This window comes from Carassius carassius, chromosome 19, assembly GCF_963082965.1.
Source record: "Carassius carassius chromosome 19, fCarCar2.1, whole genome shotgun sequence".
NCBI classification, from domain to species: domain Eukaryota; kingdom Metazoa; phylum Chordata; class Actinopteri; order Cypriniformes; family Cyprinidae; genus Carassius; species Carassius carassius.
In genome coordinates, this window is record NC_081773.1 from 22,446,733 (window position 1) to 22,472,722 (window position 25,990).

A 25,990-nucleotide genomic window follows, 5' to 3' on the forward strand; every position below is an offset into this window, starting at 1 on the left:
AATGGAAGGGCGTGACGTCACCGACGTGGTGACGTAAGCGACCAGGAAGCTATAAAAGCACGTGCCACGCAGCTGGCGTCAGCTTCGAGTACCAGCAAGCGCCGGCAGGGGTGCCGGGGGTATGGCTCCGAGACGCAGCGTCTCGTTCCCTCGAGGAACTAGGGTTACATACGTAACCTAAAGACGTTCCTTCAGGAACTCGAGCTGCGTCGAAGCGCTTTGGGGAACGAGTCCTAACGCCGCCAAACCCCTGCCTGGTGTGTATCCGAAGAGCACAGCTCAGGACAGGAGGACAGAAGCGCCTGGAGTGACTGGCATATCTAGGCCATAGAACCTAACAAATGTAGAGGGCGTGGACCACCCCGCAGCGTTGCAGATGTCCAGCATGGATACACCTGCTAAGAAGGCCTTAGAGGCCGCCATACCCCGAGTAGAGTGAGCCTTGGCTCCCGACAGCGGGGGACGACCAGAGGACTCATAGGTGACGTTGATAGCCTCGACTATCCAACGACTAATAGTCTGCTTAGAAGCAGGAGAACCCCTCTTGGGGGGACCGTAGCAAACAAACAATTGGTCAGTTTTTCTCCACAGGGCAGCTCTGTGGACGTATGCGTCCAGTGCTCGAACCGGACACATACAGTTTAGCTTCGCCTGGTCGGGCTCCCGAAAGGGAGGAGGACAGAAGGCCTGCAGCACTACAGGTCGTGGTGTAACAGAGGGAACCTTGGGAACATATCCCGCTCGAGGGTATATGAACGCTTTAGTCATGCCTGGTGCAAACTCAAGATAAGAAGGGGCCATCGAGAGGGCCTGAAGATCTCCTACTCTCCGCAGAGAGGTAATAGCCAACAGAAAAGAGGTTTTAAGTGTGAGATGTCTGTCTGAGATATCTTGAATAGGTTCAAACGGGGGTTTGCACATAGCCTCTAACACCACAACCAAGTCCCACGGGGGAATACGGGACCGTACTGGAGGTCTCAGCCTCAGTGCACCGCAGAGGAAACGTGTAACTAAGGGGTGTCTTCCCAAAGACTGACCGTCGAGAAGGGTGTGGTAGGCCGCAATGGCCGCCACGTAGACCTTCAGAGTAGAATGGGTCAACCCTGCAGAGAGCCTAGCCTGTAGAAACTCCAGAACTGTACCAACTGGGCAGTTTGCTGGGTCTAGCTGGCGGTCTCTGCACCATGAAGTGAAAAGCTTCCACTTCAGGGCGTACAGTTTCCTCGTAGAGGGAGCTCTGGATTGGAGTAGGGTCTCCACAACCTCAGTTGAGAGACCAGCTGCTACCAGTTGTGCCCCCTCAGGGGCCACACCCACAGCTTCCACAACTCCGGGCGAGGGTGAATTATCGTGCCCTGCGCCTGTGAGAGTAGGTCTGTCCTGATCGGTATCTCCCACGGAGAGCCGTCGAGGAGCGAGACTAGATCTGAGAACCATACTCGGCCCGGCCAGAACGGGGCTACTAATAACAGACGGACCCCGTCCCGGCGTACTCTCGCCAGAACTCCCGGAAGCAGAGCGATAGGGGGAAAGGCGTACAGACGAAGCCTCGGCCAGGTCTGTACCATAGCGTCCAGTCCCAGAGGAGCTGGATGAACTAGAGAGAACCAGAGGGGACATTGTGACGTCTCCTGAGTCGCAAAAAGGTCTACTTGAGCCCTGCCAAACACTCTCCATATCTGATCTACCACCCGTGGGTGAAGTCTCCATTCCCCGGGCCTCGGCCCCTGCCTCGACAGTATGTCTGCTCCCATATTTAACTTCCCAGGAATATATACTGCTCTTAACGAGAGGAGTTTGTTCTGGGACCACACCAGGATCTGGTGCGCCAGCTTGTACAAAGGGCGCGAACGCAGACCGCCCTGGTGGTTTATGTAAGAGACCACTGATGTGTTGTCGGTGCACACCAACACATGGTGACCTCTCAGGTCTGGGAGGAAGTGCTTCAGTGCATGATAAACTGCTAGCATTTCTAGACAATTGATATGCCACGTTAGATGGCGATCGCTCCACAGACCACGGGCAGGGTGGCCACTCATGACCGCACCCCAGCCGGTGAGGGACGCGTCCGTCGCTAGTGTCACACGGCGACAAGGAGCTCCCAGCACCGGGCCCTGATTCAAGAACCAATGTTTCTTCCACATGTCTAAGGCACGGAGGCAGCGCCGCGTGACCTTGATAGTGCGAAGCGGATTGCCCCTCGGGGAAAATCCCTTGGTCTTGAGCCACCACTGTAGGGGTCTCATGTACAGCAGGCCAAGAGGTATCACGTTGGACGCAGCTGCCATCAGACCCAACAATCTCTGAAATTGTTTGACAGTGAGTGACTGGCCTTCTCTGACTCTCTTGACTGAGATGAGGATCGACTCGATACGAGCAGGGGACAATCGTGCCTGCATCGCGGTCGAATCCCATACTACGCCTAGATAGGTGGTTCTCTGAGCCGGAGAAAGTACACTCTTCTTGGCGTTCAGTCTCAAACCCAGCTCCCCCATATGTGCGAGAACGACATCTGGATGTCGAACCGCAATCTGCTCTGACTGAGCTAAAATCAACCAATCGTCGATATAATTGAGAATGCGGATGCCCTGCGTGCGCAGGGGGGCCAGAGCCGCATCTACACACTTTGTGAACGTGCGGGGTGAGAGTGCGAGGCCAAAGGGAAGTACTCGATATTGGTAGGCTTCGCCCCCGAAAGCGAACCTCAGAAACTTCCTGTGTTGAGGAAGGATGGAGATATGAAAATATGCGTCTTTGAGATCTATCGTGACAAACCAGTCCTCGGACCTGATCTGAGCTACAACATGCTTGATTGTGAGCATTCTGAACTTCAGTCTCATAACTGAACGATTTAAGACCCTCAAGTCTATAATCGGACGCAGCTCCCCATCCTTCTTTGGAACTATGAAATACCGGCTGTAAAATCCGGACTCCCTGTCCTGAGGAGGGACCACCTCGATGGCCCCCTTCTCTAATAGGGTTTCCACTTCCTGTTCCATAACCAGACCCTGCCCGGGGCCCACTATCGTGTGAACGACCCCGTTGAATATAGGCGGCACGGAGCCGAACTGAATGCGGTAGCCTTTTTCTACTATATGCAGGACCCAACGAGATACATTTGGCAGTAGTTTCCACGCTGCTAAATAATCTACTAAGGGAATCAGTCTCTCGAGACTGACCTCTGGTGTAAGAGACCCCCGCAGGGGCGGCGAGCGTCCCAGCCCCGCTACGCGCACGGGCGGAGGATACTGAGAACGATGCTCGCCCGGGGCCGCTGCGCCCTGGAGCACTGGCAGGGTTGGCAGAACGACTCCTAGAGGGCACTGAGGTGGGACGGGCACCGTGGACTGCGGTGTGTACCGTTCTACCCCAGCGGAGGCTGCCCTCTGAAACCCCGGGCCGTTGGCGTCAGGGTTTCTTGGCCGAGGACTTCTTAGCTTCGATAACCGCCCTTAAATCTAACTTGGGCTTAGAAGACCTCGGCCTAGAGCGTCGCTGAGACTCTCGTTCCCGACGCGGAGGAGCACGAGAGGCGACGCTCTGTTTCTGGGCCTCGCGGTGTGAGGAGCTAGGGTGCGGCTGGGGCATCTCCTTCCCAGATGCCCCGAGGGAGCGACGAGGGAGGAACTTATGGAACGCCGCCGCCTGTTTGCGGGCCTCCTGGAACCTGTCGACGACAGAATTAACTGCGTCGCCGAACAGGCCAGTCGGCTGGATCGGGGCGTCCATGAGGCAGACCCTGTCCCGTTCTTTCATATCGGACAGGGTCAACCATAAGTGCCTCTCCGCGGCCACCATAGCTGCCATGGACCGCCCAATCGCTCGGGCGGTCTCCTTGGTGGCGCGGAGGGAGAGATCAGCGGTCCTTCTTAATTCAGAAATATCATGGGACTTGATCTCCTCTCCCTCATCTAGCTCCTTGAGCAGGTCGGCCTGGTACGCCTGTAACACCGCCATGGTGTGCAGACACGCACCAGCCTGACCTGCAGCCGCATACCCTTTGCCCACCAAAGCCGAAGTTGTTCTTAGTGGCTTTGAGGGCAATGCCGGGGCCTTCAGAGACGATGCCGCGCCAGGGGACAGATAGCTCGCAAGCGTCTGTTCCACCCGGGGCATCGCTCTATAACCGTGCTCTCCCATCCCCACTACATTTCCGTAGTAATCAGACGAGGGGATGTAGAGGCGGGCCGAGAATGGACATTTCCACGACCTGGCGATCTCATCATGCAGGTCGGGAAAAAAATGGAAGGCCCCGGCTGGGAGGTGGCTGACTCGCGCGCAGGAAGCGTTCATCCAGCTCTCTTCTCTGCGGTTCGGTAGACTTTTCGGCGGGCCAATCGATACTTAATTTGGCCACCGCGCGAGTAACCACCTCTAAGAGCTCCTCATACTGTAGCGAGTTGGGTGGCGAATCCCTATCGAGCGACTCCACTTCGACCTCCTCGGAGGAAGAGAGGCGGAGCGTCGATCCCTCACCCTGAGTGGAAGGAACCGCTGTGCGTGCTTCCGACTCTAGGGATTGGGTGCCGGATCTGGCAGAAGTGGAAGGAGATAGGGACTGGCCCGTCTCCATTCCCTCTACCAGATCGACTTGCGAACCCCACGAGTGCAGCCGCCGTTCTGCCTCGACAGAAGCGGGACCAGCACCGCGGGGAACGCTGGCGAAGGCCCCCTACTCGAAGAGGGCCCTCCGGGAACGAAGCAGCCGCACCGACATTCGCTCACAGTGCGGGCAGTCGGCCCCCTCGAGAGCCGACTCAGTGTGCTTCGAACCCAGGCAAACCACGCACAGGTTGTGTGTATCCCCACCCGTTATATATCTCGGGCAGGGAGGAACACACAGCCTATAACGCGATTTGGAATCGCCATCTGAGTGCTTAACTTTCGCCTTGCTTTTTGGCATGTCTAGGAGCTCTTTTAACTGGACAGACAACAGTAAATAAGACTCACAAGACGGACAAATGACATTCACACACAGAGCGCTTGCTGAAAGACGCGAAGCTGACGCCAGCTGCGTGGCACGTGCTTTTATAGCTTCCTGGTCGCTTACGTCACCACGTCGGTGACGTCACGCCCTTCCATTGGACTGATTACACACGATATTCAGAGTCGCGTACGCTAAACGCGTTCCCCAAAGCGCTTCGACGCAGCTCGAGTTCCTGAAGAGGAACTCTTTGAATGAGAAGGTGTGTCCAAACTTTTGGTCTGTACTATATGTATGTATATCTCAAATAAATGCAGCCTTGGTGAGCACTAGCATATCTTTTTGCATGTTTTTAAATTCACTCCTGAATGATGCTCAGCACTGAAATTTGGTACACAATGGTGAATTTTACCAAATTGTAATATGCATGAATCAAGTAGACGAAAAAAAATTAAATCTGGTGGAAAAGTGTTTTACATGATACATACAGTAGTGCATTCTTTCAGAAAATTCATAATAAACTAAAATTTTAAACACATTGCACCTACTACAAATGTTCATGTCTTTAGCTTTGATTAGCATACCCAACTGCAGAGCAGGAGCCTTACTGTTGAGTGGGTGGGTTTAATCCGTTGAAGTGGGGACTAAAGCTCTGTTTAGAATGTTTAACTCTGTGTGGATGTCTGAGGCAAGGTGGGATGATTACTGTCATCCTCCCTCATAACTGCCAGTCACAACACGCAGAGGGAGGGATGCTGCTCAGCGGGGGCCCTTGCACATGTAGACGAGTGGCACAGAGAACGCAGCCATGTGTTCGACTCCCACATGTTTCATCTCTTACTTACCTAAGGGTGGTGCAGTTTCAGGAGAGCAGACAGTACGCTGCTTGTCAGAGAGACTCACTCTTTTGAGAATGACGATGTAGGCAGTTGGGACCAGTATCATGTTTTAAATATTCTCCTCTTGACATCGAACTTACAGCATTCGTAACACCAAGACTTCTGACAGGAGAAGGTGAGGAACTGCCGTTATGTCATGCATGAATTTCCTGGCCCAAAAATGGGGGCTTTTTGACAGTCTACGTTCTCAGCAGAAGAGGAATTTCTTCAAAGTGCTTGTCAGTAGAAAGATTAATTGTGTTTCCGCTTCCTGGAGTACCACAGAATGGCCATTACAAACCAGTTTTTATCTCATTGGTTCAGGCAATGCCTTTCAACCCCTCTCTAAATGAAACCTTATTATTGTCCCCATGCCTCAACTTAATAAGTGACAGTTTTCTCACAAAACTGTGTTTTTCTCCTCTCCACCCCATCGTAGGTGTCATTGCCCACACAACGAATTATGTCTGTGAAAGAAAAAGAATGTCAAATGGCTCTCTTCTCCAGTGTTTCCCATAATTTACTTGACGTGTGATTAAAAATAATGCCCCTGTGTACCACCGGCATCCCAGAAGACCAGGAAATTGGTTCTGAGTGGGCAGTGAAGAAGAACTTTATGTTCTGTGCTTCAAGGAGAGACGTTGCTAAAAGCCATAAAGGGATGAACACATAAACAGCCATCCTGCTGGTGGGAAAAAAGATTTGTAGATATCTGTTGTTTAGGCCTATGTTTGTTTTTAGGTGACAATGCCTGCCGGGTGAATTATGGTGGTTGCGGTACCCTCTGTTTGGCCGTCCCAGGAGGCCGGGTATGCGCATGTGCTGACAACCAGCACCTGGACAAGAACAATGTTACGTGCTCTGGTAGGCTGCTTTGAATACCATTCACTTAAAAAAAAAAAAAATAATTCACAGGACAAGAAGTCTGAAAAGGAATAGGAGTGTTACAAATTAATAGTGCATTCATTCATGATCATTTAAATTTGTAAGTACTGTACATTTCTCAAATGTCAACTTTGAAATTATGTATTTAATTAATATTTTTAAATATAGTTTATTATAAAAAATAAAAAAAACAATAGAAAAGCTCAAAATGTTATTACCTTTTGGGCGAAAATTCCAATAACCTGTGCCTTTGCTGGCAACCATTGATCATCAACATGTATTTTATAAAGTACTCTTTTTACAATGTGATTTAAAATCTTTTCTTTTCTTTTCTTTTTTCTTTTCTTATGTGATCTTTGCTTTTAGACATAAGTAAAATAGTTGTACATTTTTGATTATTTAGGATTTTGAAAACTGGTTTAAAACTATTTTAAACTATTTTTTATGTCTTAATTAGGTTCACTACTAGTCCTCCATAGAAGTTATCAGTTACTCAAATAAAGCTAAAGGACAGAATCGAAGTTTATACTGCTTTAAATAGTTTTTGTCATGTTGCAATGAGAAGTAACATGCTTGATTTGTTTGAAAAAGTAGCTTGAGTATAATAGTATACATTCAAAAAGCAATCTGTTGCTTTATTTGTGGTATTAAACTCAGACTCCACATCACCCTTACATTGTGACTGACTATATTTACCTTGAAGATCTTTTTCTACAATTCAGTTTTTCTTCTCCTGAAGACTTTGTAGGTCAAGAGGAGCCCCAGCGGTGCAAAAATGATGAGTTTCAGTGCAGAAACTGGCGCTGCATACGAGTCAATTGGATTTGTGATGGAGATGATGACTGTTTAGATGGCAGTGATGAGGTGGCCCACATATGCTGTATGTATCTTGCTGTGTTTCTCTCTAACAGCGATGTATAATCCCTGTTGTGTCTGCTTTACTGAACCATTAAACCTCTTTGGCCTCAAGCTGTCATTTAGCATGCACATAGTGTCATATATGTCTGTGATGTATCACTCAATATATAATTTTTTTCCATTCTGTTCAGGTATCACAGGTGTCATCAGTTCTTTACTAACCTGGTAGCAAGATGAACACTGCAATAAAATTATTTTAAACCTTAAGAGTTTTTTTTTGTCTTTAGTATATGCAGTTGTCCAGTTTACAGTTATCATATGATATTTATGATCATTATGCAAAAATGTTCAAACTCACAATGCCCCAAATGAACAACCAAAAGAAATAATTCCAGACAGCAGTATAATAAGTTAATATATATGCTGATAAAATGTATACCGTAGCTTGAATTGCACTGCATTAAAGCATCTACATAATTTTAAATCTGAATAAGCAAACTGTTTGCATATAATTTGTAGATAATTAACAAGTTGCTAATTGACATCTCAGGGAAAAACGGCTGCAATATCAAATGGGAAGAACGCCAGTATCAAATTGTTCTCCCACGCACTGCATTCCATCGCACAATCATCTCATGAGCTAATCGATAAGATAAGCACCATGTTAAAACTGAGTCATTTTTCACTATGAGAAATACTTTAATGTGATGTTCTGCCAGAATTATCAGAATTGCAAAATCAATTTTCTGCTCTGCTGGGATGTCCTACAGTTTAATATGTCTGAAACTTTACTGTCTGATCCCACTCGAATCCGGTTTTTCATTTCATCTGTTACTCATTGTCTGTTGGGGACGCGTTGAGTATTTCTATTATTAAATAGAGCAAATAGTAGAGGAAAACACAGGCACTACTTTAAATAAACTCAAAAGCCTGAGGGCAAACGCATATTTTTGAGATAAATGTGAAGCTAGCTCAAGAGAATAGATGAATAGCACAATGAAAACTGCTGTGTCAAAACAAAAGTAGAGTATTATGCATATGAACGCACTTATATGTAGAGCGGGCTGTCAGCAGTATAACAAAACATGTAAAAAAAAATTAAATAAAAAAATTATACAAAATAAATATATGTCAAGCTTGAAAATGCTTTGTAACAATCTTAGATACAGTATGTATTTTTATTTTTTTTTAAAACAAAACATTTCCTGTTTGGCATGCGCTGAATTTTTTGTTTCTGTTCTTCCTTCCAGCTAACCACAGTTGCCCGGTTGACCAGTTCAAGTGTCCCAATAATCGCTGCATACCCAAAAGGTGGCTTTGTGATGGAGCCAATGACTGTGGAGATAACGAAGATGAGTCTAATAAAACATGCTCAGGTAGAGCTCGACTCCCTCATACATATTAAACAGATCCATCCACTAATATGTGCCAGTTATACATTGGGGTCACTTATTATAAAACTCCTAAAACTTATTAAACCTCTATGAAGGATTTAAATATTTTTTCTTTGTCTTCCTGTCATTAAGTCACATAACTGTAGAATCATAAAACGAGCATTAATATGACTTAATTATTCATATTTAATAATGAACATCATATAACATCATCAAGTAGCATAAATGGCCAGCAAATTGCCTTGGCAGCTTTACTGAGAAATTAAATGCATATTTTCATGTTTTAAGAGGCAAAACATTAATTCTTCTTAGATCATATATACTATTACAGTTAAAAAAAGGTTTTAAAACATGGTTTTCAGTAGGAACTGTGAACTTTGACGTTTTCTTTTGCCATTGAAAGTGAGTGACAGCATCAGCCAATTCACCTTCTATTTTTAAAATGTTGGTCTGTTATTTATCTCATTGATGAGTGTTTGAATTCATAATATCGGTTAGAGAGTCATGCTACCTTCTCAGGTACTGCAAGGAGCACTTACTCTCTTATGCGAGCAATGATAATCAATAAATGCGTATGTGCAATGAGGTGAACTTTCTCGCTATGGATTGTCAGAATCACTTTTTCCCAACCTTCTTTTTACAAACTCGAGTAACACCTGGCCCGTTTCCAGGAGTTAACACTCTTTCACTAGTTTAAGTGCTGTAAGATCAATGGAAGGGAAGAACAGATGTGATAAATGCTGTCAACAGTCTGACATCCTGCTGATAAAGCTGACCCTCCAGCCGGAGACGGCTCAGACCTTTGTTGACTTGGCAGAAGCAGTTAGAGCAAAGCGATGTGGAACACAAGTGATTATACTGAACCAGTGAGGAGCTGAAATTGACTGTAGATGTTAAAGCGATTTAATATTTCATGATTCAAGATGATCTGAAGCAGAGAATTGCTTGAATTGGCTGTAAAATAGTCTCTGGTGGATCAGTGCAGTTTTGATCAGTAAGCTCAGAGTTAAATGATTGCCTTTTGGTGGGGCTAATTCCTGGAGTCACACATGAGATTAAAATACCTTAAAGAAATTACCCTTATGCTTAAATTGATTGTCTCTTATAGGTGTGTTTAAAGTATGGCCAGTAGGATTAGGAATCAAAACTGGTGCAAGGTCATTTAATTGTGTGTGTTAAAAAATAAACTTTGTTGTTCTGTTAATGGTTCTGATAATTGTTTTGTTTTTTGTTTTGTTTTGTTTTGTTTTGTTTTGTTTTGTTTTGTTTTGTTTTGTTTTGTTTTGTTTTGTTTTGTTTTGTTTTGTTTGGTTCGATTTTGAAATAGAACGAGAATGCTGGTTAAGAAGGGTAGCCCTTCTGTTCCTTTGTTATCAGTTCTTATGAAAGGAGATGAAGAGTCTTTTCCCCCTTACACTTTTAACAATAAATGTAACAAACTTAATTATAGTAATGTATTCATATGTTTTAAGAAACTACTCAGCTTATTTATTTAAATTATAGAACTAAACGTTTTTATTGGAGTTTGTTTGTTTAATTAGGCTACTTTTGTTTTGTTTCTCCAAGAAGTACAAATTGTATCATTCTGTTGAAACAATCTGTTCTCTAAACATTTCTTCTTTTTTCTTGCTGAAAATGGCCAAACAAGCAAACAAACAAATAATAGCATTGTTATAAGGAAGCAGAATAAAAATATTATTTTCTTTGTGATTAATATCTCAGGTGGCCACTGCTAAATACTTTAAATGCCATGAATAATTAGATTATCTTGCTTCTTTTATTGTTTTGTCTTTAGCCCAGCCATGTCAGGCTGGTCAGTTCACCTGTGGTAATGGTCGCTGTGTACCAGAAGCGTGGCGCTGTGATCAAGATGATGACTGTGGAGACATGTCAGACGAGTCCACTTCCTGTGGTGAGTCACTGTCCTACTAGCTAATTGGCTTGGCAAATTTGACATCTTGAACCTGCTTTATTTAGGACAAGTCTCTCTTATCCCTTTCCACCAACACAGTGCCACTTTTTGAACCATATCTGACCCCGTTACACGTTTCTGCAACCAAATAAACTAAAAACAAACTGAAAATCTAGGTTCAAAAATGTAACAAATACAGTAATTTGCCATGATTTCTTTGTGGACAGGTTATGCTATAAAACAGTAAGTTTGTCTCTCATAAAACTCTTGCCAGTTCTAAGAGAGCTTTGACTCTAAAGGTGTATTTTTGCCGCCCACTCTTACAATATTTCGCCAAAAACATCTACATGTCAAGGACCGAGTACAATGTTAACCAAGGACACTACATTTCTCCAGCCACCGAGTCTGTGCTTTTAGAAGCAGAAAGGAAAAAGGAACTAAACTTAGATGCATGAGCTTTTAAGAGTGTGGTGGTGATACAAATCATAGATTCCCTGATGTTAAAAGCTCACCATGACCACATCCCAGACCTTGAAAGCAGCTGAAATGAAATGACACAGGGCTTTGAGAGGAAATGACCCAGGAAGTTTACCTCTGTGAACTCCAACAGTGCAGCTTAAAGTAAAGTACAGTATACATTTTAGGGCTATGTCTATATATCGTGATTAATAACATGGTTGTGTAATGAATTAACTCATGATTAATCACAACTTTATCGCACCATTTTATCTGTTCCCTATCTGTCGGTCACTACGAGTTATGTCAAACGAAATATGGGGTCTCACTTGGGAGGCCAATCATCTCTGAATTTAAGAGAAAATGCCAATGAAAATTGGCTATTGGATTAACACACCTGAGCCACTCCCCGAGCCACGGGTATAAATAGGGCGACAGGTGCATCCACTCATTAGATTTTTGCTTCGGAGCCGAGTAGTCGATGAGAGCAGTCACTACAAAGCCATTCATCTTTGTTTTAAAGAAGCTGTTCCTGGTCGGTGTGACGGCGCGGTACAGCGGTGTCCCTGTGACGGCGATTCCCCTGGGCGCTTTGGCTAAAAGAGACAGTTTTCTAAAAGAGCAAATCACGGGCGATTCGCGTCTTTTTCAAGCTGCCGTTTCGTCCATGTCCTTCTGGATGCGGTCGTTTCCTGTCTTCGGTGGATGGTCACGAGCGTTGTCTGCAGTGTCTGGGCGTCCAACACGCTGAGGCTGCGCTCGTGGATGATTCATGCGTCTACTGTGGGCTTATGAACATGGCAGCGCTGCGATCGCATCTCTCACTCCTCAAGGGGAGTGCAGCAGACCCCTCTGTCGCCACCCGTCCCGGTTTCTCTGGCTCGAGCAGAGGACAGCCGGCTGGCGCTCTGGGAGATCTGAGGGTTACAGTGAGAGCTTCTCCGCCGGGCCACGCCCCACGGACCTGTCACTCCTCCCGCAGCGCCTGTCCCGTGCAGCTGCTGATTGATTCTGCTGGGCCGTCTCACGGCAGTCCCAGCGTGTCTTTCGGTGCGCCGCCCGAAGATCAGATGTCGATCGCTGCATCGGGGGATGGGTTATCGACCTCTGAGGATAAGGATTCGGCGGGGCTGCCCCCCTCGGGTGTTGTCGCTGCTGCCGAATCTGACTTGGAGTAGTCGGCCATGCTTGCCCGGGCAGCCGTGAATATCGGGCTGGAGGTGACTACACCACCCAGTCCCGAGCCCTCGCGGCTGGATGATTGGTTTCTCGGCGCGGGACACGGCTCACAACCTCGTTCTGCTCCGGTGCCTTTCTTCCCGGAGGTGCATGAGGAGGTGATGAAGTCGTGGACGGCCCCTTTCACGGCCAGAAGCCGCTCGTCTCCCTCTTCCATCCTCACCACCCTCGATGGCGGGGCAGCCAGGGGGTACGTGGATGTTCCCCAGGTGGAGAGAACTGCTCTTCAGGAGCTGGCGAAGACAGTGCCACTCCTTCCCCCGGAGGAGGGCCGGGTGGAAAATCTTCAGTTTATGTTTCTTTCTGTTCCGCCGCTGGTCAAACGGCCAGTGGCACCCACTTTTTCAAAAAAAGAGCAAATTCCCCTTCCTCTGAGTTGCAAGGCTCGTGGATTGACAATGAGCGACGCACAGCCTCCTCACTCTCACCCACGACGCCCCCTTTCGCCAGCGGTCGAGAAGTCGCGGTTCGGAGACGCAGCGCCTCTCCATGCGTCTCTGGCCAGTTCCTCCGGGAACACTGGGAGTGTGGCTGTGATGACTCAGGACGCAATGCCTTCTGGGCCTTCCGACACAACTCCCCATTGCTGCACCACTGCGGGTACGTCGACTGTCCCTTTGGTGCCACTTGTACGGAGTCTGGGAGCGTGGCTTTCGCTGCCCAACCCGTCACGCTGGCTCATCTGGACGGTCCGACTCGGCTACGCGATTCAGTTCGCCCGGCGACCTCCCAAGTTCAATGGCGTGCTCGAGACTTCGGTGGCAGTCCGGGACGCCTCTGTCTTGCGCGAGGAGATTGCTGTCCTGCTGGCAAAGGATGCAATCGAGCCGGTCCCTCCAGCCAAGATGAGGACAGGGTTTTACAGCCCTTACTTCATCGTGCCCAAGAAAAGCGGTGGCCTTCGACCTATCCTGGATCTGCGAGTCTTGAATCGGGCCCTGCACAAGCTCCCGTTCAGGATGTTGACGCAGAAACGCATTATCAAATGCGTCCAGCCCCAGGATTGGTTTGCAGCGATCGACCTGAAAGACGCGTACTTTCATGTCTCGATCCTCCCTCGTCACAGACCGTTTCTGCGGTTTGCCTCCGAGGGTCAGGCGTGGCAGTACAAGGTCCTCCCCTTCAGGCTCTCCCTGTCCCCCCGTGTCTTCACGAAGGTCGCGGAGGGCGCCCTTGCCCCACTCTGGGAAGTGGGCATCAGGATCCTCAACTATCTCGACGTCTGGCTCATTTTGGCCCGGTCCCGAGAGGAGTTGTGCGATCACAGGGACTTCGTGCTCTGGCACCTCAGTCAGTTGGGGCTTCAGGTCAACCGGGAGAAGAGCAAGCTCTCCCATGTGCAGAGAATCTCTTATCTCGGTATGGAGTTAGACTCGGGCCGGCGTGCCCTTAGAACAAGTGTCCCGGCACGTTGTTGCCACAACAGATGCCTCCAACTCGGGCTGGGGCGCGACATGCAACGGGCAGGCAGCTTCGGGGTCCTGGACAGGACCTCGACTGCTTTGGCACATCAACTGTCTGGAGTTGCTGGCAGTGCATCTAGCTTTACGACAGTTTCGTCCGCTGTTGCTGGACAAGCACGTGTTGGTCCGCACGGACAACACTGCGGCTGTTTCGTACATCAACCGACAGGGCGGTCTACGATCACGTCGCATGTCTCAACTTGCCCGCCATCTCCTCCTCTGAAGTCAGACGTGGCTCAAGTCGCTGCGCGCTATCCACATCCCGGGGGAGCTCAATCGTGCAGCCGACGCGCTCTCACGACAGCTCACTTTCCCCGGGGAATGGCGACTCCATCCCCAGACGGTCCAGCTGATCTGGAGTCGATTCGGGGAAGCCCAGGTATCACTATCACTCAGGCTAGAGCCCCTTCTACGAGGCAGGCCTATGCTCTGAAGTGGAGTCTGTTCACGAATTGGTGTTCTTCTCACCGAGAAGACCCCCGGAGATGCCCGGTCAGAGTCGTGCTTTCTTTCCTGCAAGAAAGGTTGGAGCGTGGGCTGTCACCCTCCACCCTGAAAGTGTATGTGGCTGCCATTGCAGCCCATCACGATGCAGTGGACGGCCGGTCCCTGGGGAGGCATGACCTGATCGTTAGGTTCCTGAGGGGTGCCAGAAGGTTACATCCTCCTAGGACACCCCTGATTCCCTCCTGGGACCTATCTATTGTCCTGGTGGGACTTCAGAGGGGTCCCTTTGAGCCCCTGGATTCAGTCGAGCTTAAGTTCCTGTCTCTCAAGACAGCGCTCCTGATCGCGCTCACTTCCATCAAGAGGGTCGGGGACCTCCAAGCATTTTCGGTAAGTGAAGAGTGCCTTGTGTTCGGGCCGGCCTACTCTCACGTTGTCCTGAGACCCCGGCCTGGATACGTGCCCAAGGTTCCCACCACTCCCTTCCGAGACCAGGTGGTGAACCTGTAAGCGCTGCCCCTGGAGGAGGCAGATCCAGCCTTGGCGTCGCTGTGTCCCGTAAGAGCGCTTCGCATATACGTGGACCGCACCCAGAGCTTTAGAAGCTCTGAGCAGCTCCTGGTCTGCTTTGGAGGTCAGCAGAAGGGGAAGGCTGTCTTTAAGCAGAGGTTGGCCCACTGGATAGTGGATGCCATCGCCTTGGCTTACCATTCCCAAGGTGAGCCGTGCCCCCTGGGGGTGAGGGCCCACTCCACAAGGAGTGTGGCCTCCTCCTATGCACTGGCGCACGGCGCCTCTCTGGCAGACATCTGTCGAGCTGCGGGCTGGGCGACACCTAACACCTTTGCGAGGTTTTACAACCTCCGTGTGGAGCCAGTTTCTTCCCGTGTGTTGGGTAACAGGTAAATGGCGGGAAGGGCTGGCTGGGTGTCACGCTTGCTGCGCCATTCCCCCTAACACGGGGATGTGAGCGCCTTTCTTCTCCCAGTAGAGTTCCCCGGTTGGCGTACCCTGGTCGAGCATCCTCCAGCACCCTCGGCAGTCAGACTTGGCGGAGCAGTCTGTCGCCAGGCCCAGTACTGGTGTTAGCATGCCCGGAGTTCCGGTCAGCCCCTGTACTGGGTTAGGTGTTCATATGGCTTGGTTCCCTACGGGTAATCCCATATGGGTATTCTTCCCTTGACAGACCCGTTCTGTCAGTCTCTTCTGGCAGCCGTTCCATCCCTACTCCATGGTAGGACCTGCCTCAGAGACCCCTTCCATATGTAGTACTGCCCCCTGGGTCAGTCCATATCGGTATATCCACATGTCACCTCCCTACGGGTAGGATGTGGTCTCCGTAGCGACCTTTTCCTAGGCTCGCTTCCCCATTGTCTTGCCAAAGCTGAAAGAACAAATAGGGAAGATTTGAAGCAATCTTTCTCTGAAGGTTGAAATCCCTTCCATTAACTTATGTGGGCGGAACAGCAGCGTGGCGTTCTCCAGCAGCAATGTACTCACCCTTTGGCCCCTTCGGTACCAAGGTCAGTGAATTTGCGCTGGGGCTTTGGGAAGGATACGACCTTAAGCATAGCTTTTGTGGCACGCCAGGGCTTGTCGACAATTGCAGCGCCACAGGGTTGTGATGATGTTCAGGTTGTGGCGTTTTCCATAGGACCCCATATGTCGTTCGACATAACTCGTAGTGACCGACAGATAGGGAACATCTCGGTTACGTACGTAACCCTCGTTCCCTGATGGAGGGAACGGAGACGTTATGTCCCCATGCCACAACCTTGAACCGTTCGCTGTTGCCGGGACACGTTCTCGTCTCCTCAGTGTAAAACCTAATGAGTGGATGCACCTGTCGCCCTATTTATACCCGGGGAGTGGCTCAGGTGTGTTAATCCACTAGCCAATTTTCATTTGTGTTTTCTCTTAAATTCAGAGATGATTGGCCTCCCAAGTGAGACCCCATATGTCGTTCGACATAACGTCTCCGTTCCCTCCATCAGGGAACGAGGGTTACGTACGTAACCGAGATGTTTTCAATGTACCTTAAATGAATGCTTTTCAAGTTTTTAATACTCTAATCAACAAGGGCATGGACAAGTATGGATGCTTTATGCAAATGTATGTTTATTATTAGTAAAACCATAGTCAACACAGAGCATGAAGACTAGACATGTTTCAGAGGTCATAGATGTTTTTCTAAGAACTTGTTCTTGTCTATTAGACACATGAAAAAAAGAAAATAGAAATACCAGGTTTCCATTACTTCTCTTTCTTGGGTCTGAGCAATTTACTTGCATAAGCCTGTTTGCATTATTTGCAGGACAGGGCAGTTCAATTCTTTTGAACATGCAAAATGTACATTTATTATTTACCATTACATTTGTTTGCCTCTCTGTGCCCACATACTGTATTTTGATGCAGATAAATTCTCAACAAAACAGTTTTCATTTATATACTGTATGTTATTATTTCTGTTGTTGGACAACTGAATTAATATGAAATAGTGACTGAAATGTGACTCTCCCTTCCAAGATGTTAATCTGTACAAAAAACCTGATTTATAATCAAGCCGTCACCTGATGAAACCAAATAGGCTACCCATAAGATAAAATCAATAACTGTACTTTGAATTCAGCTATACTTGCGTGTAAAATTAGAGAAGCAACATAATATGTGATTTAACTGAAAGCGTGTTGCTCCTCTCAGCCACTCGCTGAACAAAGCAGACGCACAGAGAGGGAAAGAGCTGTGTGCATGCTGGGAAAGAAAGACCTCGCGCTCATGCAGAAAGGGTCTGAAAAGTCACTAAATCGCTAAGTTGGCAACACTGTGCATCTCCATTTCTCCAGCTACGGGTTAGGCCACGGGTCAAACAGAAAATGTGTGCTGCGTTAATTGCGCGTTAATAAAATGAGTTCCATTAAAATTAATTTGCGTTAATGCATTATTAACGTGTTAATTTTGACAAACCTAATAAAAAAATTCATGGAACTACTCAGTTTATTTATTTTTTTTAATTTGATGGATGTTTATTTATTTATTCATTTATTTATTCATTCCTATTTTCCATCTTTATTCTAAGACAGATACAAATGAAACAAAATTAATGTGTTTATCTTTATTATGAGAATGGGATAATCATAACTAATTCGGCTGCCTTTTTAAAATGCTAGACAGCTGTAAAATATATCTAATCTTTTATTATTATTTATTTTATTTTATTTTTTAATACTGTACGTGTTAGTCTCATATAATATCTAGCTCTATCTCATGGAAATTGGTGCTTGTTCTGTTTTCTGGTGACTATGCACAAAAATCAACATTCGAGCATGTGATGCATTGTTTCCCTGGGGTCTCTATATTACTTCTCCTACCTGCCATTTTTACTCCCTCAAGCACAAAATTGAAATTCTTACTCTTCTGCCACTTCTTTATCATGCTATGCGCTAACAATGTAATTTTCTGGGGTTCTGTCACCAAATGTTGCAAATTGCTCAAAGTGCCATTGTCTTGGTTACCTCCGCTGTGTCTTAGGCTGCCTCAGTACACTCTTGCACAAACACTCCCAGTGTAAGCAGTAATTAGAGTATACGCCTGACTTCACTTAATTGTAATCAAGCTGGGCTGAAAGACGTGGAGCTCCACTGTGTCTCCCAACTGCACTGCGCACAACACACAACACACCTGAAACGCAGTGGCGCTCAGCTTGCTGTATGCTAATTGCCATTTTCAAAGTATTCTTAGCTTTCAGCAAAAAATTTTTTCTACCAAGAATTTTGGTTTAACAGTATAGCTGTGGCAGTTTTGGCATTAACTATCACTAACATAAAAATATAAAAAAAAGTTAGTTGGTATAAACTTGGCCTACATTGATGCAAATAAGATGCATTGTCATTTGTAATGGCTTTTTTGAATTTCATTTCAAAATTACAAATAACGTTAGGATAGGCTATGGTTATTTTTGTAATTTTAGGCTGTGATGTGCCATATGATCACTGTTGCCAACTCTCACAAGATAAATAAGCAACCACAGCTCCAAAAACAAGCCCAAAATAAGCCCAATATTTTTTTTTTTTGGAGGATGATTTATTCACATCAATATTATTTATTATCAATTATTTATTACCAATAAATGAGCCTGCAGCATATTAAACTGAAACCACTCTTTTATATAAAAAGCAAAAACTGTTATTTTACAAAAACAAAGTGGGAACAAGACTCATTTCCAATCACCTGTGAGCAGAATAGGATTGGAAAGATGGAAAAGGAGAAAAACACAAGAGCTTCAAAGGGGAGTTGTAACATAGCCACATTTTTATAGCCTACTAAAATATAGGCTATTCGAACTATGTGTATACTCTTAGTGTTAGTATAGGACTTCCTGTTTTTTATTACAGCCCATGATAATTAATACATAAAAAAATGCTAAAAGAAAGTCATCTCACTCCTCAATTACATCTACTATCTTCGCTTGGATTACTGCGTCACGCGCCTTCTTTTTGAATGTGATTTTTCTCCAGTGAGGGGGAGGAGTGGGCGGAACATTTGGCAGATCAAGCTGTGGCACTTATATTACTGAACTGGTTGGCTATTAACTGTGAGCAAACAGAGTGTCAGTCAATGCATTGGAGAATATGGCGAACATAAATAAAGAAATTACATTTCTTGTCAGATTTCCCTAAAAAGCAACATATTTTTAAAAATAAGGCCCCAATAAAACTGCAACTCGTAACCCCGACTTTTCTTTACAAAAAAAGGAGCCCAAAGTCATGTATGATACATGGACTTGAAAACTCTGCTTATGATGTGTCAGGTTTGGCAAAACATGGAAATTTATTATCAAATTAATCAAAACTTAATATTATTAAATTGTATATATATATATATATATATATATATATATATATATATATATATATATATATATATATATTAAGAGGTATAAGAGGTGTGTTCAGGCGCACTGCTATTTTAAGGAGCTGAAAATAGACTGTGCCATAGACCAACTCAATCTTGGTCTAAAGTCTAAAGTCAATGGCGCAATATTTTTTTGTTATTTAAAGAGCGCATTAGTAGAAAATGCGCCTCTGGGCGGGTAGATTTGGACACGCCCTGAGTGCACCTGCGCCGTGCACTTTACACTTTGCGTTTAGATCGTTTCAATAAGGCCCAGTAACTGTTGATGGATAAATAGGATCATGTTTTATCTAGTAACTCAGTGTTTTGCAAATTGGACTACAATAATAATAATAATAATAATAAAGTAATTTAATATATGAATTTCTGTTTCTATTTCCATTACTGGACAGCAACTCTGGTGATCTTGAAAACACTCCCAGATAGGATTGTTTTATAATCTAAAAGACATGAACTTGAACTGCCACTGTCTGCTGCACAGATTTGTATAAGTGAAGGTATTTTTATTTTATTTTTTATTTTTTTCCTAATCAAATTTCAGTTGGCAGAGTTATTACCCCTGCAGTTTTACTGCTTGTTGTTGAACCTGATCTATTGTGAAAACTGGATGTTGAAAGTAGTAATTGCCAAAGTCAGGAGACTGGAACACTCGGTTGTGAAATTTAGAAGTAGGATTTACTCCTGTCAACAATAAAAGAAACATGTCCTGGGAATAAATGTTCAAGCACAACTACTTTTTTCTTTTATTTTTTGACTCATCTGTAATCTTGGTTTGTAACAGTCCTCTCCTAGATTAGCAACACTTCGAATGATGTGCTTTCCACTGACTTCTACGAGTTCTTATTTGTGCCAGCAAAGGTTTTATTTGTGGGGGGAAAGTACAATTCTCTTAAAGTAATTTTCTCAGAGAAACCCATGGGATCTGTTATTTCTGAAATCCCACATGCTCAGTTTACAGCTGTTGGTGTTTTGGAGATATCACCCAGTGGAGCAAAATGCTTTTAAGAAACGAATAATGAAAATGAATGATACTTACAGTATGCTCATATTCAAGCACTTGTTGCTTAATTTAGCATTGATTTTCACAGGTTAACCATTCACAAATTCACCCAATTATAGATAAATAAATATGATCATATTTTGATGACTCTTTAATTGTTCCATAATGAATTAACAAAAATATTCTTAATATTAAAGTGTCCAATGCGCACATTTTCATGCATGTTGTTTTCCACTCATAAAAGAAAGAAAGGGAGGGAGAATTGTATTGAATAAAAAACATTCTGAGCACTTATATGTAAATGTATGAACTGTGATCTATTCTATAACAAGAGGCTTGTTCCTTCAATCCCTTCAAGCTATGAGTGATGAGTTATTAACAGTGTGCCCATTAAAACAGCACTAAAGCCTAAGATGCTCCGTGGGAACTATCCATGTTCATGTTCAGAATATATAGTGTTTGTGGTTTGCTATTTGTATGATTACTCATAATAATACTCTCATGTCAGAGCATAGTTCACAATCAAGTACAGCTAGAAGACATGAGCATATTTAGCATAAAATATGAGAAGTATCAAAAACATTCACTAAAAACAAATCGCAAGATCACATGCTTGTAATTACCTTTGATAACTTGAAAATGGTTTCATCTGTGGATATACGCATACTACCTGGTAGATTGTGTGGAGAGACACTTTAAAGAGACACAGATGTTGTTCCTCCTCTGCGTATCATGTCACTTTTCCTGTATGCATATGAGCACTGATGCATACATGAAAAGATTTAATGCGGTACAAAACAAGATACTTATGAGCTTGTGCAGATTGCATTCATCAGAAAACTTGTATGTGCGCAAGTGTTTTTTTTCAATAAACTAATTTTTATTCTAAAAAAAAAGTCAGTTTTCACTGAAGGCATCATGATCCACTGGTTAATAGCAAAACCTGCAGTAATTCATAATCTTTAAACAATAACCTTTTGATATCTTTAAATCAACGCTGTAGTAAAGTGCACAAACCGTGCTATCTCATCGCTAGTGTGTTATTGCTTCCTGGCAATCTCTTATTGCCTCTGACTGTTTTCCACTGCATCTGTGAGGTCTCGTTTTCTCTTTGTTTGTGGTTTCTTTTCATTAACCTTAACAAGAAAATAGCAATAATTCACAGTGACATTTCACATGAACTTCAGGGTGTTTCGTTTTACGCTATACTGGCACTAAACCCCAGTGGCATGATTTGTGTAAAAAAAAAAAAACTTGCAAGAAACTTGCAAGAAACTATGAAATTTCCTGAGGACAAAAGAGCCTCAAAATTTAATCTATTAGCATGACAGGGCAATCTGTGCCAGGACAAACTTCTTTTGCAATTTTTCAAAGCTAAAAGCTAAATGAAAAATGACTTTGCTTCTCCAGTGTATCAAAGAGACAGTGATGTATTGGACGGGGTTCAAGCATTGCGGCGAGCGTTTCTCACGGTCTTTCTTTCCTTTCACAGCATTCCCTACCTGCGAAGCTCTCAGCCAGTTCAGCTGCGCTAATGGGAGGTGCATTAGCATGAAGTGGCATTGTGACTCAGGTAAGTGTATCCAGAAGTAAGAAAATACTTTACCATTTGCTTTACTTGCTCTTCCATTTAGCACTATGATGTATTAGCCTATTTTCTCAGGAACTGATAAAAGAAAGCCCGGCACTTTAATTCAATTAAGTCCATTGATCCTATGTCCAGTCTTTTTTGTCACACAAGAAATTCATCTCATTAATAACCATTAAATATTCACAGATTATTTTATCTGAAATATCTCCATTTCAGATCAAGGAGAGTGTAAAATAACGACCTCTATAATTTATTGCTGGCCCTCAAGGTCTGCAATACATTATTGCCTGCATGTTGCACTCGATCATCAACAACAATAAAACTTGCTTTTTTTATATCTGTTTTTCTTATTTCTTTCTATCTCCCATTTTTTGGCCTCAAATGAGAGCATTCAGCCAAGGTCAGCATATGGAGGCAGTTTTTCTTATCCAGGGTCAGGGCCTTCGGATACCTTGTTGATTTTTCAGCACAAAATGAGGCTTGGCGTAATTCGATGCCCTGAAGACTCTGGTTTGAAAATCTCCTGTGTTGCTGTCCTCTGTTTTATCATTTCAGTTCCTAGTATTGTGCAACAAAGAATGAGGCACAACAGGGTTAAAGACCCCCTTAAGGAAAAAGATACATTTTCTGGTACCAAAGTGTATGAAGATCAAAATCTATTAATGTTTTATTGTATTTTGATGGAGCAACACAATTTATGTGACAATACATGATGAAAAACATCCTACCATATACACTGCTGTTTAGAAGTAAGTCTGTTAGTCTGTTTAGAAATTAGTATTTTTGTTCAGCAAGGATGCATTAAATTGATCAAAAGTGACAAAGACATTTATAATGTTACAAAATATGTCTATTTCAAATATATATATATATACTTATATATATATAATTCGCATATATTCAAATAATCCTGGGGGGAAGACAAAACGTCCCAAGGTTACGAATGTAACCCTAGTTCCTTGAAGGAACGAGACGCTGCGTCAAGCGCTTTGGGGAACGTCCCTGACGAGACCGACTCTGAATATCGTATGCAATCAGTCCATCAGAAAGGCGTGACGTCACGGGCGGGGTGACGTAGTGACCAGGAAGCTATAAAAGCACGTGCCGTGCAGCTGGCCTCAGCTTCGAGTAGGGAAGCAAGCGCCGGCAGGGGTGCCGGGAGTATGGCTCTGCGACGCAGCGTCTCGTTCCTTCAAGGAACTAGGGTTACATTCGTAACCTTGGGACGTTCCTTTTCAGGAACTCGAGCTGCGTCAAGCGCTTTGGGGAACGATGTGCCCACGCTGCCAGACTTCCAAATCCCTGCCTAGTGTGTATCCGAAGAGCACAGCTAAGACGAGAGAACAGAAGAGCCCGGCGTGGCTCGCATGTCAAGATCGTAGAATCGGACAAATGTAGAAGGCGTGGACCACCCCGCAGCGTTGCAGATGTCCAAGAGGGACACACCTGCTGAGAAGGCCTTAGAGGCCGCCAAACCCCGAGTAGAGTGAGCCTTGGCCCCCAAAGGAGGGGGAAGACCAGAGGACTCATAGGAGACGTTGATAGCCTCGACTATCCAACGACTAAGGGTCTGCTTGGTGGCAGGAAAACCCTTGTTAGAAGGACCATAGCAAACAAGCAATTGGTCGGATTTTCTCCACAGGGCAGCTCTGTGGACGTATGCGTCCAGTGCTCGCACTGGACACATACAATTTAGCTTCTCTTGGTCTGGCTCCCGAAAGGGAGGAGGACAGAAGGCCTGCAGCACGATAGGTTGTGGTGTAACAGAGGGAACCTTCGGAACATAACCCACTCGAGGGTATAAAAATGCTTTGGCCATACCAGGGGCAAAGTCTAGATAAGTAGGGGCCACCGAAAGGGCCTGAAGATCTCCAACTCTTTTTAGTGAGGTGATTGCCAGTAGCAGGGCAGTTTTAAGTGTCAGATGTCTATCTGAGATATCTTGTATTGGCTCGAATGGAGCTTTACAAAGAGCCTCTAAAACCACAACCAAATCCCAGGGGGAACACGGGATCGTACTGGAGGTCTCAGCCTCAGCGCACCGCGGAGGAAACGTGTAACTAGGGGGTGTCTACCCACTGACTGATCATTGAAAGGGACATGGAAAGCAGCTATGGCCGCCACGTACACCTTTAAGGTGGAGTGGGATACCCCGCATAGAGCCTGGCTTGTAAAAACTCCAGAACTGTACCAACTGGGCAGTATGCTGGGTCAAGCTGGCGGTCTCTGAGAGAGAACCAGAGGGGACATTGCGATGTCTCCTGAGTCGCAAAGAGGTCCACTTGGGCTGTGCCAAATACTCTCCATATCTGCTTCACCACCTCGGGGTGAAGCATCCATTCCCCGGGCCTCGGCCCCTGCCTCGACAGTATGTCTGCTCCCACATTCAATCTCCCAGGAATATACACTGCTCTGATCGAGAGGAGTTTGCCCTGGGACCACAGAAGGATCTGGTGTGCCAGCTTGTACAAGGGGCGCGAACGCAGACCCCCCTGGTGATTGATATAAGAGACCACTGATGTGTTGTCGGTGCGCACCAACACATGGTGACCTCTCAGGTCTGGGAGGAAATATTTCAATGCTCGATAGACTGCTAGCATCTCTAGGCAATTGATGCGCCATGTCAGATGGCGACCACTCCACAGACCGCGGGCAGGGTGGCCACTCATGACTGCACCCCAACCGGTGAGGGACGCGTCTGTCGCTAGCGTTACACGGTGACAAGGAGCTCCCAGCACCGGGCCCTGATTCAAGAACCAAGGTTTCTTCCACATGTCTAAGGCACAAAGGCACCGCCGCGTGACCTTGATAACTCGAAGTGGATTTCCCCTCGGGGAAATGCCCTTGGACTTGAGCCACCACTGTAGGGGTCTCATGTGCAGCAGGCCAAAAGGTATCACGTTGGACGCAACTGCCATCAGCCCTAACAATCTCTGAAATTGTTTGACATTTAGTGACTGGCCTTCTTTGACTCTCTCGACTGATGTGAGGATCGACTCGATCCGAGCAGGAGACAAACGTGCCTGCATCGTGGTCGAATTCCACACTACGCCTAGATAGGTGGTTCTCTGAACTGGAGAAAGTACACTCTTCTTGGCGTTTAGTCTCAAACCCAGCTCCCCCACGTGTGCGAGAACGACATCTCGATGTCGAACCGCCATCTGCTCTGATTGAGCTAAGATCAACCAATCGTCGATATAATTTAGAATGCGGATGCCCTGCATACGGAGGGATACCAGAGCCGCATCTACACATTTCGTGAACGTGCGGGGTGAGAGTGCGAGGCCAAAGGGAAGTACTCGATATTGATAAGCTTTGCCCCCGAAAGCGAACCTCAGAAACTTCCTGTGTTGTGGAAGGATGGATATGTGGAAGTATGCGTCTTTGAGATCTATTGTGACAAACCAGTCCTCGGATCTGATTTGAGCTACAACCTGGTTGACAGTGAGCATTTTGAACTTCAGTGGCATAACTGAGCGGTTCAGGTGACGTAAGTCTAAGATCGGACGCAACCCCCCATCCTTCTTTGGAACTATGAAATACCGGCTGTAAAACCCGGATTCCCTGTCTAGAGGAGGGACCACCTCGATGGCCTCCTTCCTTAAAAGGGTATTCACTTCTTGTTTCATAACCAGAGCCTGTTGGGGGCCGACTACAGTCGGTGTAACCCCGTTGAACTTCGGTGGTGGACGACCGAACTGAATGCAATAGCCTCTTTCTATTGTACGCAAGACCCACCGAGATACATTTGGCAGTAGCTTCCACGCTGCTAAATAATCTACTAAGGGAATCAGTCTCTCGAGACTGACCTCTGGTGTAAGAGGCGCCCGAAGGGGTGGCGAGCATCCCAGCTCCGCTACGCTCACGGGCGGAAGTAACTGGGAGTGGCGCTCGCTGGAGGCCGCTGCGTCCTGAAACGATCCCAGGCAAGCCACGCACAGACTCTGTGTATTCCCGCTCGTAATGTAGCGAGGGCAGGGAGGAACACACAATCTGTAACGTGGCTCGGAATCGCCCTTCATATGTTTGGTC

The 25,990-nt window shown here is 45.9% G+C and overlaps 1 protein-coding gene across 2 annotated transcripts in view; it reads left to right on the top strand.

Moving 5' to 3' along the window:
- Positions 1–25,990, top strand: part of LOC132095394 (low-density lipoprotein receptor-related protein 1B-like) — a 281,074-nt gene that overhangs the window by 154,279 nt on the left and 100,805 nt on the right. For both annotated transcript variants that reach the window (XM_059500325.1, XM_059500326.1), the window contains 5 exons: positions 6,544–6,666; positions 7,427–7,567; positions 8,796–8,921; positions 10,735–10,851; positions 21,860–21,940. In XM_059500325.1, the coding sequence (XP_059356308.1) occupies positions 6,544–6,666; positions 7,427–7,567; positions 8,796–8,921; positions 10,735–10,851; positions 21,860–21,940 (588 nt within the window). The remainder of the gene's footprint in view (positions 1–6,543; positions 6,667–7,426; positions 7,568–8,795; positions 8,922–10,734; positions 10,852–21,859; positions 21,941–25,990) is intronic.